This window comes from Cavia porcellus, unplaced genomic scaffold (genome assembly GCF_034190915.1).
Source record: "Cavia porcellus strain 051 isolate PalLab524CR breed Dunkin Hartley unplaced genomic scaffold, mCavPor4.1 scaffold_29, whole genome shotgun sequence".
NCBI classification, from domain to species: domain Eukaryota; kingdom Metazoa; phylum Chordata; class Mammalia; order Rodentia; family Caviidae; genus Cavia; species Cavia porcellus.
The window spans coordinates 25,845,001-25,861,828 of NW_026947512.1; the positions used below are offsets into that span (position 1 = coordinate 25,845,001).

At 34.7% G+C, this 16,828-nt stretch overlaps 1 protein-coding gene across 5 annotated transcripts in view; it reads right to left on the reverse strand.

Moving 5' to 3' along the window:
• The window catches only part of Nek7 (NIMA related kinase 7), a 154,358-nt gene that overhangs the window by 83,108 nt on the left and 54,422 nt on the right, over positions 1-16,828 (reverse strand). For 4 of the 5 annotated variants that reach the window (XR_010044358.1, XR_010044356.1, XR_010044357.1 and 1 more), the window contains exons 2-3: positions 16,136-16,220; positions 8,671-8,743 (exon numbers count right to left, since the gene is read on the reverse strand). Coding sequence is in view for 2 of the 5 variants with exons in the window: in XM_063239660.1 (XP_063095730.1) it covers positions 8,671-8,743; positions 16,136-16,188 (126 nt within the window). In the remaining 3 variants the exon portion in view is untranslated. The remainder of the gene's footprint in view (positions 1-8,670; positions 8,744-16,135; positions 16,221-16,828) is intronic. The other variant, XM_063239661.1, reaches the window with a different exon arrangement.

Here is a 16,828-nt window from a genome sequence, read left to right on the forward strand (position 1 = left end):
TTTTTGATATAACTCATCTTTGAGATTTGACTTCTCTGTTAGCATTTCTAAGCAATCATTTTCTACAGCCCATTCAGGTAGTTCCCATCTCAACTGACATCAGTCATTCAATTCTCTAAAGAGTCCTACAAACTCCAGTCCTGTGCTAGGTGCCATATCATACTGATTTTTTTAAATTGTTTATACATATATATTTCTACTTCTATGCACTAAGTTTCTAAAAGCTAGAGACCAAGTATTTCTTTTAATCTTTGTACCTAAATCTCATGAAGCAGACAATAAAATATTTACAAACTATGTCAATATATCTGATAGGTCCTATTAAGTGTAAAAAGTTCTAAAATACATACTGATTGAAAATTATTATGGGTATTCTGTAATTACAATCTGGTAGAGAAGCAGCATTAGACACTTCATTAGACGTAATCTGTTTAACAGTGTAATGGAAAGAATATGGAGCTGCAAGCCAATTGTTTCTGCCTATATATAGCAGCCTCCCAACAAGTATCTAATTCAAAGAATTTACCTAAAAATAGTTTTCACAAAAGAATCCAGTGCATTCCCACAGAGCTCAATAGAAAAGGCATGGGTCCTAGCACTGGTCTACAAGGCCTGGGCTCAAATTCTAGGTCTCAATATCCTTCTGAGCTGCATAATTTAGGCAAACCTGTTTTGTAGTCCTGCAGAACAGTGTCCAGGTAAGATAATAAATATGAAGCACAGAGGATAAAGCACCTCAGGTGCTCAGTAACATTAAAGCCTTTTCCTTCCCTGACAGTGTCAGCAGGGGCAACTTTCCAGCCCTCATTCTCGGGAGCGGGCTCTTGTGTTTGTTGGTCCTCTACTATGTACTTTAATTTTCAAGAGTAAACTTCTTTCTTGGTGTCTACCTTAATTTTCTTTTCTAGTCTTTGTTTCTCTGGGCCACATTTGAAGTCTGTTTCTATTGCTAAACTTAATGACCAAAGCTTCAAGCCAGGCCTGGGCTCTATATTGGAACTGGGATACACACCACTTACCATGTAGATTATTTTCTCAATTCATGAATAAAAGGAGCCTAACCCCTTGGTTACAAGATTTCTTGGTAACAGTACCAATTACTGTAGTCGTACCCAAAGATCTTTTAGTAATTTCTAAAGGAGAACATTTATCACACAAAATCATAATCGGGAGCAATTAGGTTATCTGATTGAAACACACAAAGTAAAAAATCACAAAGTGGACAATAGAATAGTTTATGGCCCACAAACCAGTGAGTTTGAAATTCTATGCTTGTCATGAAATGAAAACAGAGAGAGTATAAAGCTACATAGTATCTTCTAAAATTACTAAAGTCTGCACATTCTTTATAAGTACTGCATTTCTACACACATATTTTTGGAAGAAGTCTCAAAAATGTAAGTAATCTGGATAACATTCCAACATATGTTTTTGAATATTACTTTATTTTTAATTACTAATTATTAAATATCCATAATCTTTTAATGAACATAAAAAACTGATGTTAGTAGTGTATCACATTTTTGTAATAAATTATTAAGTTGAAACTTTTGAGATATCTGGATCTATACAAAATAACAGTCCATATTTAAAAAAATGATTCTGAGACACCAGAAATATAAAATATAAATCAAAGCATAAACATTAACTAAGAAATGCTAAAGTGAATGAAGCTTTATATAATACCTTAAATGCTTAAATACCTAAAATGTTTTTATGAATAAATCTCGTTGATCTGAATGTACTCTAATCACATAACACCAGGTTCTATGAACTACAGTAATTGGAATTAACTTCTACCTGTCTGTCTCTGTTAACTGTGTTTCCTTCTCATTCATACTTACCATTTCAAAATAAAATTCATTCTGTGTGTCCCTGGCTAATTCTCATAGGTGCAGACCTCTTAAACAATTAATAATTTCCCAGGACTAATTAATTTAATTTACTTGAAAATTTGAAAGCAAGGACATTTACTGAGCAGTAAGTTAATTTAGGAAAACATTGTGGTGATAATTCTCTCAAGGGAAATTAGAAAGTCACAGCATGGACTCAGAAGACTCCCCAGAGAGGAAATTAAGTCCTGGTAATTCCTAGAGGTATTGTTATCAATGATCTAATATACAACCCAGTATTAATTACAATATTTAACACTATTTACAGGGTTTTCATTGTTACTGAAAATTTATCTCTTCCTGGTAATTTTCATTTTATCATTTCAGTTAATAGATTAGCTTATATTCTGTATTAATAATGTTAAATTTCTCCAAAATTTCTTTTTTTCTTTTACTTTTAAAAGAACAAAACCAAATGAGAAAGGAAACAAAACAGAGTCATTCAAAACAAAAGGATGGACACAGCATGTGATTATAACTACAATACAAGGTGATCTACACTAATTACTATGATGTCTCTGGTTATCTTCAATAGAACTGTCTATATCAACAGGCATAATTGAACATAGAACTACAGAACAATATCCATAAAAACAAAACATTGGAGAAATTCTAGGACTTCAAAAGCAGGTAATAGTCAAACCAGGATGGGTATCCTAGTGAATCTTAACATCTTCAGAGTAGTTGCCTATATTCTCAGATTTGATACTATCAAACGTAACAGATTCAAATAAAATCAGTCAAGACAAGATAGCGATATAACAAACGAGATTCAAATAAGATCAGTCATAACAAGACAATGTAAGTAATACAGGGCTCCAGAATAAGTTAATAGGAAATTAAAGACGGTTACCATAGTGTATCCTTCTATTTTTTGAATAGCTGTCTGTGCCCTCAAATCTAGTACGAGTAGACAGACTGGAATAGAATATAATCAAACTAAACAGAGCAATGAGAACAATGTGGATTTTAAATCCTGATACATTATTAACAATGTCCTCTACGGTGCTTTTTTAGACAATTCCTCCCCTTTCACTTTCACAGGGTGCACTGTAAGTTTTGGATCCCACTAACTCCTTTAGTTTTTAGATTAGGGGAGCAACCCACTATCTGCGTAAGTGGTTCTGAACCTTTTTAACCATGAACTTGATCTTAAAATTGTATTCCTTTACCGACAAAAGCCTCAAGGTTTTTCTTCCTTATAGCTGAGTAGTTCTCCACTGCAGAAAAGTGTCATGTCTTTCCAACCTAACTGCAGCTGCTGGATGAACTGTCCCTATTTCTCTCTGGCTCCCCATCATATAGAGCATTATTTTCTCATCGTTAACTTTCAATCCATAAATCCTCTTTCAGGTTGATTAAATTTCCTATACAGAGCATCTTGATGGACCCTATCCCCTGATTTACTCTGCCTGTGTTTCTTTTTTGTTAGTGTATCAAGGCCATCTATGTTAGATTATAACCTTCTCTGCCTCATCTCTGTTATGCTATTTTTCTGCCGTTAGTTGTCTACTTTTCTCCTTCATTCCAATGTCTGCCCTGTTCATTCAGGCCTCTCTGGCACAGTTCCTGAAATTCTGGTGTTGTTTTCTCTCTCTCTCTCTCTCTCTCTCTCTCTCTCATTCCTTCAGTATTTTTGTAGGGTTGGAATGGTGGTCACGAACTCCCACACTTCCTCTTTGTCATGTCAGCATCTTGTTTTTCCACCAATCTGGGTTTGAGGTTATTTTCTTTCAGGGCTTGGAATACTTCACTCCAAGCTCTTCTTGATTTGATGGTTTGTGTCAAGAAGTCTGTCGTGATTTTGATGAGTTTTCCTTTTAGGTGATCTGTTTCTTTTCTCTGACAGCTTTTAATATTATGTTCTTGTGTTGAGGTTCTAGGATCTTTATTATTCTATGTCTGAGTGTAGTTCTGTTTTGGTTGTAGCTGGCTGGAGTTCTGTATGCCTCATAAATCTGAGTATCATTTCCTTTTCCTTTGCTTGGGAAGATTTCCTTAATTATTTCTGTGAATAGTCTTTGTATTTCATTTGTGTTTACCCCTGTTTCTTCACTCACAATTTTTACTCTTAAGTTACGGATCCTCTTGTCATCTTCTATCCTTTGTAATGTTACTTCCTATTTCCTTGTTATTTTTAAGAGATCTTTCCTTTTGTGATCACACATTGCAAACCTGTCTTCAGGTTTTGATAGTCTATCTTCAATTTCTTTCAAGCAGTTTTGCCAGCTTTCAATGGAGTTTTTAATTTCCTGGTAATCTCTTTGAATCTGTTTCATGTATTTCTAGATTTTTTAAAATATTCTTCATCAAAGGTTTCCCTCCTTCTTCTGTGCTCCTCCATTCTCCCGTGTGTGTCTTCTTGAGAGGTACTTCACATTTCTTTTAATAACCTTCTTATATCCTGCCTTACTTGTATTAGTATTTGTTTTGAGTTTCTCTGTATGTCACGAAGGCATTTCTTAATGTTAGCTGATGCTACTTCCAAAACTGTAGCCCTCAATCTCTTCTGTGTTTACCTCTCCTAGAACCATATTTCCTGGGTTGGCAGCTGGAGGCTTTTTTTGTTTTGTTTTTTTCTCTTGTCATGTTTCTGGTTTCTTCCAGACAGACGTATAGTGGAGGTCCCAGTCCCTTTCTGTATTGGTTACGGTTACTTTGAAGCATGCTGGCTAGGGATTGTTGCCCTCTCAAGTTTGCTGTCAACCACTGAGGTACAAGCAGGGGCAGTGCAGGCTGGTCCCTCTCTTACAAGCCAGTCAACTATTGGGAGTCTTCACCATGTTAGTGTGTGCCACACAGATGCAATCAGTTCAGGACAGCTTCAGGGGCAACTCCGTCCCTGGATATTGGGTCCCACACAGGGGCAGGACCCAGTCTAAGCCATTCCCACCAATCTGTTCAGCGCCAGGAGTGGCCAACTGAAGCCACTATGGTTCTGAGTTCAGGCCCGTCCTGCCTGATTCCAAGATGTTGGCCAGCCAGTCATCCCCTCCCACGGGAGGGCCAAATTCCGAGCACTCACTATGGGCCAGTGCAGATCTCCATGCTGGCTCCACTGTCCGTTGCAATATGTCCTCCCACCAAGGTCCTTGGGCTCCTCAACTCCCAACTTCCGCGTGACCACGAGTCGGACCAGCTCCCAGCAAGAGCGCATCTCGCTTCAGTCTTGGTCCACATTTTTCTTTTCTTTTCTTTTTCTTTTTCCTTAGTTTCTCCCTGGGTCCTGAGAATCCCTCTCCTTTCATCTGGTCTTTTCCATGGTGTTAAATTCTAGCATCTCAGCTGTTTCTCTCAGAGAGGTTCTTTGCCTGGCTACTTATCAATCTGCCATCTTGTTGCCATCCCCAAAATTTCAATGTTCTTCAATTATATTTAGAAATGAGGTTCATACTACGAAGGATCTTTTATCTTTAGATAAAAAAAAAAAATCACAAAACTATGCAAACCAGAATATCCTTTCTGACAATATCTAATGTAACTGCATTGTAGATTTTTTCTACAGACCCCACTGAAAACTAAAAATTAAAAAAAATTGTGTGCCAGCAAAACATTATGTGTGCTTCTTCTCGTTTGAAAAAAGATCTCCCTAAAATGGCTTTATGTTAAAATTAAACTATTCCTAAAGTATCTCAAGTGTCAGACTTTTACAATATTCATCAGTACAACTAGACCCTTATCAAATAGAAGAAATTTGTAGCACAAGAAAAATGGGTGAGCAAGTATAACCAAATATAAATTAAATATTTATTAAGACTCTGGTGTTTGTAACATTTAACCATTAGTTATATTACCCAGCATAATAATTACTATCTCTAAATCATACAACTAAATATAATAATTGTCTTTCCTAGGTTATCATGAGCAAGATAAAGACAGAAATAGTATCTTTAAAAATTTATTCATTTATCCTAGGAATATTAATGGGCGAGTTAAATAACAAATAGACATATCACAAAGACAGAGAAGACAATAAACAACACACAATGATATCTAACATTCATTCTGCTTATTTTTGTACTACATAGAGAAATAAAATAGGTCCACAGAGAAAAAGAATGGATAGTATTCTGGAGGGGGTAGTTTAGGGAGATCTAGTTTAGGATTTAATGTTTATGTTGATATTCAAGACAAAAAAGAAAGTAAAGAGCAGCCATAATAAACACAATGGTTGGGGAAAATGTCTTAAAAAAGGAATGAGCCTGATATGTTTAAAGAATAGCAAAAAGAACGTCAAGAACATAGTGGCTAGGATGCAGTGATCAAGGAAGAATGTTAAGATATGAGGTTAATAGGTAAATCCTGACAGAATCACACTGTGCTTTGACAGCAGAAGTAAGAAGTTCATGTTTCAAGCAAGGAAGCCCTATATTCTGTTCTGATACACATTTTCCAAACACAACTGGTGGTGCTGCATAGAGAAGGCTAGGAGGATGACAAGAGCCACAGTGGAAGCTGGAAATTTGGACAGCTGCAGTGGAGAACTACACAGCTATAAGGAAGGCAACTGAGTTGACCTGAAAAGTTAAAGCAAGATGCTGAGAAGATAGGATGAAAGACAGAATCAAGAGATTTACCAATGTGCTGAATCTGAGGATTAAGGGCCAGAGAGAATCAAGGATGACTCAAATTTTGGGGTTGAGCGCTTTCATGAATAATGATGCCATTTCCAGGGATGAACAAGTCTACAGAAGAAGCTGTTTGGGGAAAAAGTAGATTAATAAAAATGTAATAAAGGAAATAATATGAAATGGAAAAAATAGGTAAAGTTGTAGACCATTCATACATACTATAAGAAAGCACCATATCAACTCCATAAAGTAAAAATTTTTACTCTTATTTATTGATGAGAAAACTGAGGCTTGTTCAGAGACTTGACTTCGATAACAGGACTAGGAAGTATGAGAACCAAAGCTATACCCTAGGCAATCAGAGCTCAGATTTTAACCAAAACTGCATCCTTCCATCTCCTTCCAGCTCTTATACATATTCTTCCTCATAAAGTTGTTATGCCATAGAAAACCAACCTCAGCATTTTTTATTATCTTACTCACTGAATTTGGGCAATCCACTTCATTGTTCTATATTCCTCATTAGCTGGCTTTAAAAGTTTGTGTCAGGGTAAAATAATTCTAGGTACTTTACTTAACTTCTAATGCATACGCTATCACAACTCTGCTAAAGACTCCTCTTGTATTTCCTTGGATGCCTAACAATGAATGAGACTTAACAAAAACAGACACACAACTAAACATTAACCACATTTCAGAAGTGTTTACCTACATCTGAATTTTTGTTTTATGAATAGTAAGAAAGTCGTATGAAAAATAACCATAATCATATAACGAGATAGTAATATTCATGTAATAATAATAGGAGGAGAAAGTATAAAGATATACTAAATGTAAAACAGTATCATTAGTTTCTAACCAAGAAGTGCATACATTCAATGCTCTTCAAAGCAGCTACTCAGACGGCTGTAGTCCTACTTTAAAAAAGGCTTCCACCACTGAGAGAATGTCTGAAACTACACATTTAGAACTATAATACAGTGATTTTGTAAACCACATAAAAATTTTTGGTTTCATTTAAGAACATATCTCATTTTGGTCAAGAAAAGAACCTAATTCAACAATATATATATATAGCTATTTGGATTATTCTGAAATAGCAAATTCACCCTCTAAAACAATTTCATCATTATGATTATTAAAACTGTATTTCACTTGATTAACATCAACTTCATCTTCCCTCCTGGTATTCTGAATGAACTGTTCAAAAGAAATTCCAGGACACTGGACAAGAGAATCATCACTGTGTTCTCATTTGTTTCAGTATCATCAAAATTCCTCAAGCTATTTTACATAAAATATGAGAAATTGTAACTCCTAAACACATAAATATGAACAATCCAAGTTCAAAGATAACTCAAACATAAATATTTGAAAATCATTTCTCATTTGACAGCTTTGTTAGTATTTTTTTATTTCCATGTCCTTTTCCTATAACACTAAATTAAGTGAAATTCACATAATTTGATCAATATTTAGCTGAAGAAGCAGAAATTAACTAACTTTTGGCTAGAGGCTACCTAGTCACTCAAAAATGATTCGTTGGTTACCCCTTACCTACCATTTGATACTGATATAAAATACACACAAAAGAAAATACAGAACACAGGCATAGTAGTGTAAAGAACTACACATAATCAGCATTTTTCTCAGAGCAATCTTTTTATTGTCTTTTGAATTATATTACTTCTACTATAGTATTTTTGCCAGGATCTCTATCATCAAACAACTTTTGTAATTAATAAACCCTGTAAAAATTTAAAAAATAAAAATTATAATGCAACTCTAGGCTCATTACGTTCCATTTGTGACTAAATCTTCTTGAATATCACCTGGACCATCACCTTACCAGAGATAAAAGAAAGTGTACTACAATTAAGATTTGCCTGAAACTGAGTTTAAAACAGGGAGTGACATCAAGATACAACCAGCAAGTAAAAAACAGCCAGATAACGCAAATCTTTTAGTTAGATAAAATTCAGAGAATTACTCTTAAGCAGTAAGAAGCTAGACAGAATAAAGCAAGAAATGATAAAATGTACAGTTCAGAAAAATAACTTGCCGCAATGTAGTGTGAAATGATTAGGCATGGTGAAATGAGAGGTAAGAAGACCGGAGCCAAAGCTGCTAGAGTAATCATTGCCATCATAATAACAATCTAACCTAGAGGTTATAGTCAGAATGCAAATAATTAAGAGTTTCAATACCTGTTTAGGGAATATTATCAAGACAACATGGAAGTCACCAAAACATGAGGTGCAAGATTCCCTTGTTTCAAGCCTGGGCAAGATGAAAGGTAGAAATAATTACAAACCAACCTACTACCTTTGGCAAAACATAATAAATTTCCTTTTGAAGACTGCAACTTATATGCAAAAACATCAAGAGTCATACTAATTGAGGAGATAAGCCTGGCCCCAAAAAAATGCTTTAGAAGCTTTGTTTCTGAAAGCAACAAAATAGCTTAGATTCAGAAATCCCAGGGCCACAATATACTGTTAATTAATTAGTTTCAGCTTAGTCTCTTCTTTTGCAAAGTCTGAAAAATACCGCCTTCCATACTGTCTGTTACTGTTAATGATACAATATATTAGAAATGCTAAGCACAGGGCTGGTGTATTCTAATACAATAATTAGTACTGGTCATCACAGTAGCACTACCCAGGATGAAAAATAAAAGCAAGCAAGGAAGTTCAATTTTCAACTACTGTGAGGGGTATGAAGAGGCTGGAGGATAAAAGCAAAAAGGTAAAAATTCTTTTGCCAGGTACCACAAGGCTGAATGTTTCTATCCATAAGAAAAGGGAGTAGTAGTCTGAAAGAGACATTATGGATGGAGAAAGTTGCTGTTCTGAGCTGCTGGCCCTTACCAAATACACGTATGGGAGAAAAAGTGTAGGAGACAATTTGAACGACTCCCCTTGAATGCAGAAAAACTGTTGCAACTATGATTATATCGAAATTTATTTCCATGTGTACAGAGCTGACTATGGATGTTTACTGTCAGCACTCTTATTCAATATAGTTCTGATAACATTATCCTGAGCAATTAGACAACAGGAAGAAATAAAATGAATAAGGATAAGAAAGGAAGAAGTGAAATTATTGTTCATGAGTGATATATACTCTACACAAAAGACCCCAAAAACTCCACCAAAGACTTCTAGATTTAAAAACCAAATTCAGTAGTGTTGTAAAGTTAACACTCAAGAGTCAATAGCCTTTGTACACACAAATAATACTGAGAGAGAAACTAGGGAAACACCACCTTTCCCAATAGAACACCCGAAAAAAATTGAAGTACCTAAGAATAAATCTAACAATGGAAGTAAATGATCTTTACATTGAAAACTATAGTACTATGAAAAGGAGACTAAAAAGGATGTCAGAAAATGGAAAGAAGATAGCTCTTGCTCTTGGGTAGAAGAACCAATATGGTGAAAATGGCCATACACAGATTTAACGGAATCCTGATCAAAATTCCAAGAGCATAGCACATAGAATTAGGGAAAACAATCCTAAAATTCATTTGGAATAAGACAAGACCTACAATAGCAAAAGCAATTCTAAGTAATAAATGCAAAACAGGGGGCATCACAATCCCTGACTTGAAATTATACTATGAAACTACGGTGATAAAAACAGCCTAGTACAGGCAAATAAATAAATACATATGTACATACACATATACTAGATCTGAGGACCAATGGAACAGATTAAAAGATGCAGAGTCAACTGCAGACACACCTAGCCATCTTATCTTTGATGAAGATGCCAAACACATTCCCTGGAAGAAAATTAGCCTCTTAAATAAATGGTCTGGAAAAACTGACTTTCTACATACCAAAGACTAAAACTAGACCATGTCTATCACCAGGCACTAAACTAAAATCAAAATAGATCCAAGATCTAAATATTAAAATAGAAACACTAAGTCTGCTAGAAAATAGAATGGGTAGAACTCTTGAAGACACTGATGTAGGCAAAGACTTTACGAACAAAACTCCAATTGTACAAAAACTATCACAAAGAATTAACCATTGGGGCCTCATTTTATTAAAAAGCTTTCATAAAGCAAGAGAAACCACCAAAAAAAGAAGAGAAAACCCACAATGTGGGAAAAAATTTTTGCCACTGTTCCTTAGACAAAGGATTACTAGGTAGAGTACATAACTCAAAAGAATCAGATCCCTCAAATTCAAAGACCCAATCCAAAAATGGGTATCTGAAAAGAATACATACTTCTCAGTAAATACAAATGGCAAATAAATACATGAAAAAATGTTCAGCATCACTGGTCATCCAAGACATGCAAATTAAAACAACACTGAGATTCTTTCTCACTCCCAAAAGAATGGTATCATCAAGAAATCAACCAAAAACAAATGCTGGCAAAGCTGTGGGGGAAGAGGAACTCTTCTCCATTTCTGGGGTGTAGACTGGTAGGACCACTATGGAAATCAGTGTGCAGGTTCCTCAAAAAAAGTAAAACTCGAAGTTCATTTAACCCAGCTAGTCCTTCTCTGGGTCTTCCCAAAAAAATTAAAAGCAGCATACCACTCTGTCATAAAGAATAAACTTTGACACATTTTTAGGAAAATGTATGAGCCTTAAGACCATACTTTTAAGTGAAATAAAGTATACTCACATATTCCAAATACCAACTGGTTTCTCTGGTGTGAGAAACAAAAAGTAATATGGACCCAAATAAAATGTATTTTAGATATAGAAAAACAGGAAAGAAATGTTCCAATGGGCAAGAGAACTATGGAGGGAGATGGGGAAAGGAAGAAAGGGAAAAGAAAAACTGAGAAAATAACAATAAAATGAAAACAAAGGTTTTATAAAGAGGGAATGAAGAGAGGTTAAGGGAATGTGACAAAAAAAATCATGCTGCATTATGTACAAGTACAAACTCCCTATGATGAATGTGATCAATACATATACCTAAAATATACCAAAAAATAATCTTTTTTTTTGAAAAACAATTTTTTTAAAAAAGAAAAAGCTACTGAGAATATCACAAATGAAAAATTAAAGTAACTGACCAGGCCATATCAATGGAGGAAGTAAGTAATGTTAAAATTCTAAACACATTCTAAAGACACAGACTGCACTTCTGATACATTAAATGAGTTGAGAGAAACAGAAAGAGATTAGGGATGGCTCTAAGAAGTTTAGTCTCCCCAACAGAAAGGAAGGGCTTAACTCAGAGAAGACACTGGGTAGAACAGTTAGGGGGAAATATTTAGTTTAGTTTCAGACACACTAGAGTTAAGACAGGTAAATTTGATATGAAGAAGGCAAACTGTATGCCAGTCTGGAAGAGGAAGAAGTCCAGCTTGAGATAACTGAGTATTAACCAGTACAGATTTCTACAGAAAAAGTCTTTGAGCTTGTGTGTTCCACTTATAAGAGATTCAAAAGTTGATAGGAAATCAGAAGAGGGACTAGTAAAACAAAAGAAAAACAAGATTCTTGGGGGCCAAAAGAAAAGGCTTCAAAGAAGAGAGCACAATTAGCTTCATCCGAAGCAGCTGACAAAAGATGAGGCCCGAGAACTGACCACAGAACAGAGCAACATAAGGTAACAAAATCTTGACAGAAGCATCACAGGTATCACAGTGGAGAAGAATGCTTGCTCAGAATAAACTTAAAAGGAGAAATACATAACTTAAGGAATTTTAGAATATAGAGAAGCAAGCTAACAGCTGGAGGGAAGAGGGACTTCAAAGGCCAGTGGGGAGTACTTCTCCCTTTTTATAAGATTGGAAAAATAGTGGCACAATAGTATGGTAATGCAACTGAGTAGGCACATAGACCGGGTAGAGTGCTCCTGAAATGGATGGCCTTTGAGAGGAATCCATGTTATTCATTGGATAACAAGAGAAGCACACTGCATGAGGACAGATTTGGGAGGAGAATGTGGATAGCATGAGTCTATGGAAGTTTTCATCTGATGTCTTTAATTTTTTCATTAAAATAAGAAGTACAAGTACCAGCTGAGAAAGGTTGAAGGAGGATATGCTGGGACTCAAGGACAAAAGATATAAAGTAGGAGATTGGGAGTGAGGAGAGTGAGAAGTGAATGGGCTAATGATAGGATTGCTGAGAAGTATCAGGCTTGACTAAGTTTCAAGACTATGAGTTTAAAACTATGAAAGAAACTTCTTTCTTCAAAACTGACACTGTTCATTCTCCTACATCTATAATCAGTGAATACAGCATCTAAATGTCTATGAAAGCTTTCAGAAACAGAAGCACTACTCAATGCCATGTGACAAATATTTTTGCAAAATCAGTTTATCAAAAAGATGTAAGCTAAGTGACTCTTGTTTCTCAAAGTGGAACATAAACTAGAGAGAAAGTAACATAGTGATCATATCTAAAAGTCTTACCCACTGAAAGAATCTACCATGGGCTACCTTTCTCCTGGCCCACAAAGAACGCTTATTATGTTCCTGAATGTACTATGAGGTAGGCAGACACCCTGCATTTCATTTTTCACCCTTACATCATAAGGATTCAAAATTATAAATGATGATAGCTTGTATTACCAAGAATGTTTAAAGGTATGGTCAGTCTACCTTACTAATTAAAAACACAAGATTCTCATACTTTCAAAGCTATAAAAACTATTTTCCTATCTATACATATGAGACATCATCTCTTTTCAGAGCCAACTGAAGTATTACACTACCTTCAGACTTAACAAAATGAAAGTGAAAATCATAACCTAAACTTCTAAGTATCGTTATAATTAAAACTAATTTTCCTTAAAATTCTTAGATCGTACTGATTATAATTATTTTATAATTATTTAACTTTATGATAAAAGTGAAGTATTTAGCTCTCTTTATTCAACAGCCACAAATTAAAATCACAGAAAATATAAATTTCCAGGATAATGTAAATGTTGTAAGTTGAAAATTAGTCTTACATTAAAAGTATTTACTATTTCTAACATCACCCTTTATACAATCTAAATTTAAAAATTCAAGCCTACTGTTTCATAAGGGTCTAAAGGCAATAAAAATGTATAAAAATGAATCTACTCAAAATATTCTTTCAGTATCCTCTAGACTTCAGTGAAAGGAAACAAGAAAGAAGGAAGAAAGGAAAGGAAAGTTGATTTAAAATATAAAATAAATGGTTTCCCTCAGTTAAAAAGAATGACGGTAATGTAAAAACACTAATAAAAATACATAAATTTCATATCTAAAACTTTAAAAAAGGAACTCACGCTGCATTAAAAAATGAGACCACACATTACACATTATGGGGTTAGAGTATCATTTCATAACAAGAAAAAGAAGGCATATGCAAGAATATATATATCATTTATCATTGTAACAGTGAATTGGTACTTGACACCTAAAAAGCTGATTTTCTTAGTTCTCTGTTTATGGTCAGACTTACATTAGCATAATAAAAGTGGAGGAAGTCACTGGACTAACCATGTTGCCATATCAGCCCCATTATTCAGGCCAATGGTGTAGAACAAAACAAAAAGAAGGTTGTCAACCCTGAGCAGGGGCTGTCCTTTCCCAGTCTTTTAAAATAATGCTACAGAGAGTGGTAACATTTTTCAAAGACTTAATAAGCAATAACTTCTATGAGCTCCTGTCAGATAATCTTTCTTTCACTGTCTCACACCATCAGTCTGAAGGCAGCCAGAGGAAAAAAAATTCTTTTCCCTTCCTCCCCTTGCCACAAGGCAGCTCGAGCTTGGAATGACACTTGCCTATTTCCAACAGGGAAAGAGGTCCACCTACACAAGAGCAGCAGCAGGAGGCATAAACGAAAGGAACAGTGTGAAAAGAAATGCAGAACCATTTCTATAATTTTGAAATTTATACTGTGTGACAGCCTAGTGTCTCATAAGAAAACATTACTTTCATTTTTGCCTCCTAGTGCTTCTCCGACCTTTCCTGGTTGGTGAGTCAGTAGGAGGCAAAAATGAAAGTATTTGTGTTTTTCTCTTTGAAACACAGGGCTATTCACAGCTGTGAATTTCAAAATCATAACATGAACTACCTAATTTTTAGAACTGTTCTTTATCTTCACTAGACAAAATATAATGTAAAACAATAATGTGTGCATGTGGGAAATTAGTGTTAAGATAATTATGTGTAGTTATTATAATCTTGAGATTATTATAATCTTGAGAATGATTTATGATAATTTTACAAAATACAGAGTTAGATTTAAGAAACAAATACTCTTGGAATTAAAATATTGGTGTTACTCTTAAGTAGAATTTTTATTCTTCAATTCAAAGAATTCAGGTTAAGTAAACAAAGAAGCACAATGTAAAAGTGCACTTAAGGGATGATTCAAACATTTTAATTTTAAGGAGTTCCTGGTTAGTCTCAGTTATATATTCTTATTCAGCCTCTACTACATGCAAGAAAGTGAAGTAATACATGGCATCCTGGACAACACATAGTCTTTTCTCTCTTGAAAACTTTAAGCTAATAGAAGAGATAAAGAAAATATTCACATAAGCATGTCTTAAAGGCACCAGAGGTACTGAAAAGAAAGAATCAAAGAAGAACCATGGAGTTACTCTTTGAAGAGAAGCCAGCAAATTCAGAAGACCAGATAAAGCCTTATGGCACAAACAACATTTTAAGTAGTTCTGGAAGGATGACGAAGATTTTAAAAATTAAGAGTCAAATATGAAAAACACAAAATGAACAGTATCATAGAAACAGAAAAGACTGTCTAGTTTTTTGTAGTCAATACTTTCTGAACTGTGCTTCTTGGGGATATCAATACATGCACTAAAAGAAAAATATTCCACAGATGAAAAAGTCTGAAACAAAATACCCTGTGTATCTCTCTTAAGCATTACAAAAGTCATTGGTATTAGAAAGGTTCTGAAGAGATACTTTCATAAATAAGTGTTTACCCCATCATCAAAACTATTTTGCTACAGATCTCTTGCAAAAGATCAGTTCCTCAAACACTTTTAGAAATACAGTCCAAGCAAAAGTGGGACAAAGCCAGCAGAAAGTATTAGAAACTTACTGTAGAAGGATTTAAATACCAAGCGAAGAAAGTCTTTATGAGCGAGCAACAACAATAAACAGGAGGGTCTGGCCCTGCTCAGGGACAATTACTTTAAACATTTCATTACATATTGAGCTTTACATAAGCATTAACAAACTCAGGTTACTAAGTAAGTTGTAATACTGTGTATACGTCTGTTACTCAAACACGTTTTACTTCACAAGGAGCCAAGTAACAGGAGACATGACATTTCTAGTCAGAGAAGAAGAAAAGCAGAACTAATAAAGCAATAATGTGGGCAAGTGAAAAACCAGGCCACCAAAGCACATGCAGGTACAAAATATACAGGCTCTTCAAAAATCTTGGCATATCCTTTTCCCTCCCTCTTTCCTTCTCTACACCTACTACTGTACTGTAATAACCTTGAAATCCAGCATGTCATTCAAATAGTTAAAAGTTAAAGCTGCACTTTTGTTTTCGTGTGCGGTACTAAGAATTATAAAATGTTTTAAAACAATTCTGACAAAAACTTAAAAAATAATTTTAAATCAGCATTTTAAGCCACTTTATTTCCTAGAAGAACCATTAATGTACTACTACTCATACATATTTGATACGGATTCACATACTTATGACTCTTTAAGCAAAATGAATTACCTGTGGCTGGAACTGAGGAATAGGTGGCCCTTGCATTCCTTGTGATTGTTCATCCATTGTGGGAAGCAACAGAAACTTTAAAACTCTGCAAAAATGTAAAGTTGAAATTTAATAATTACTAATTCATGTCACTTGTCATATACCTAGCACAAACTTTCAAATGACTTACATAATGTCAAAAATTATTAACATAACCCCTACTCTTTTCGTGCCATTTGCTAAACCCTAGCTCTGTTTAGCTCACAAATATTTTCTCTCAACCATTTTCACTTCTCCAAAGCAGCATTGTATGCTCACAAAATTCTACTTCTTGAGACAAAAAGTCTCTCCTCTCCATTCTGCTTTATAATGATATGTTCCTATATCTTGCACATTTGACAAAATAAAACAATGTTAAGCTTCCTATAATCATGCTCAATATTTGACATCTTCAAATGTACTTTACCTTCTTATTCTAAAAATGATGGCACTAAATACTTTTATCTGGTTGAAATGCTTACTATGAGTTTTAGATTTACAGTTAAAAGGCCAGTCCTTACATGAGAGTACTGTCTTCTATGTGTGCACTGTAATAATGAATCATTCGTCCATTAATTCAGTAAACATATTTAAAGATCCATTACATATCAGGAACATCACAAAAAAGTAGGATCTTGAAAGTATTTTTGCAAAGATTCTACTAAACTCCAAGTG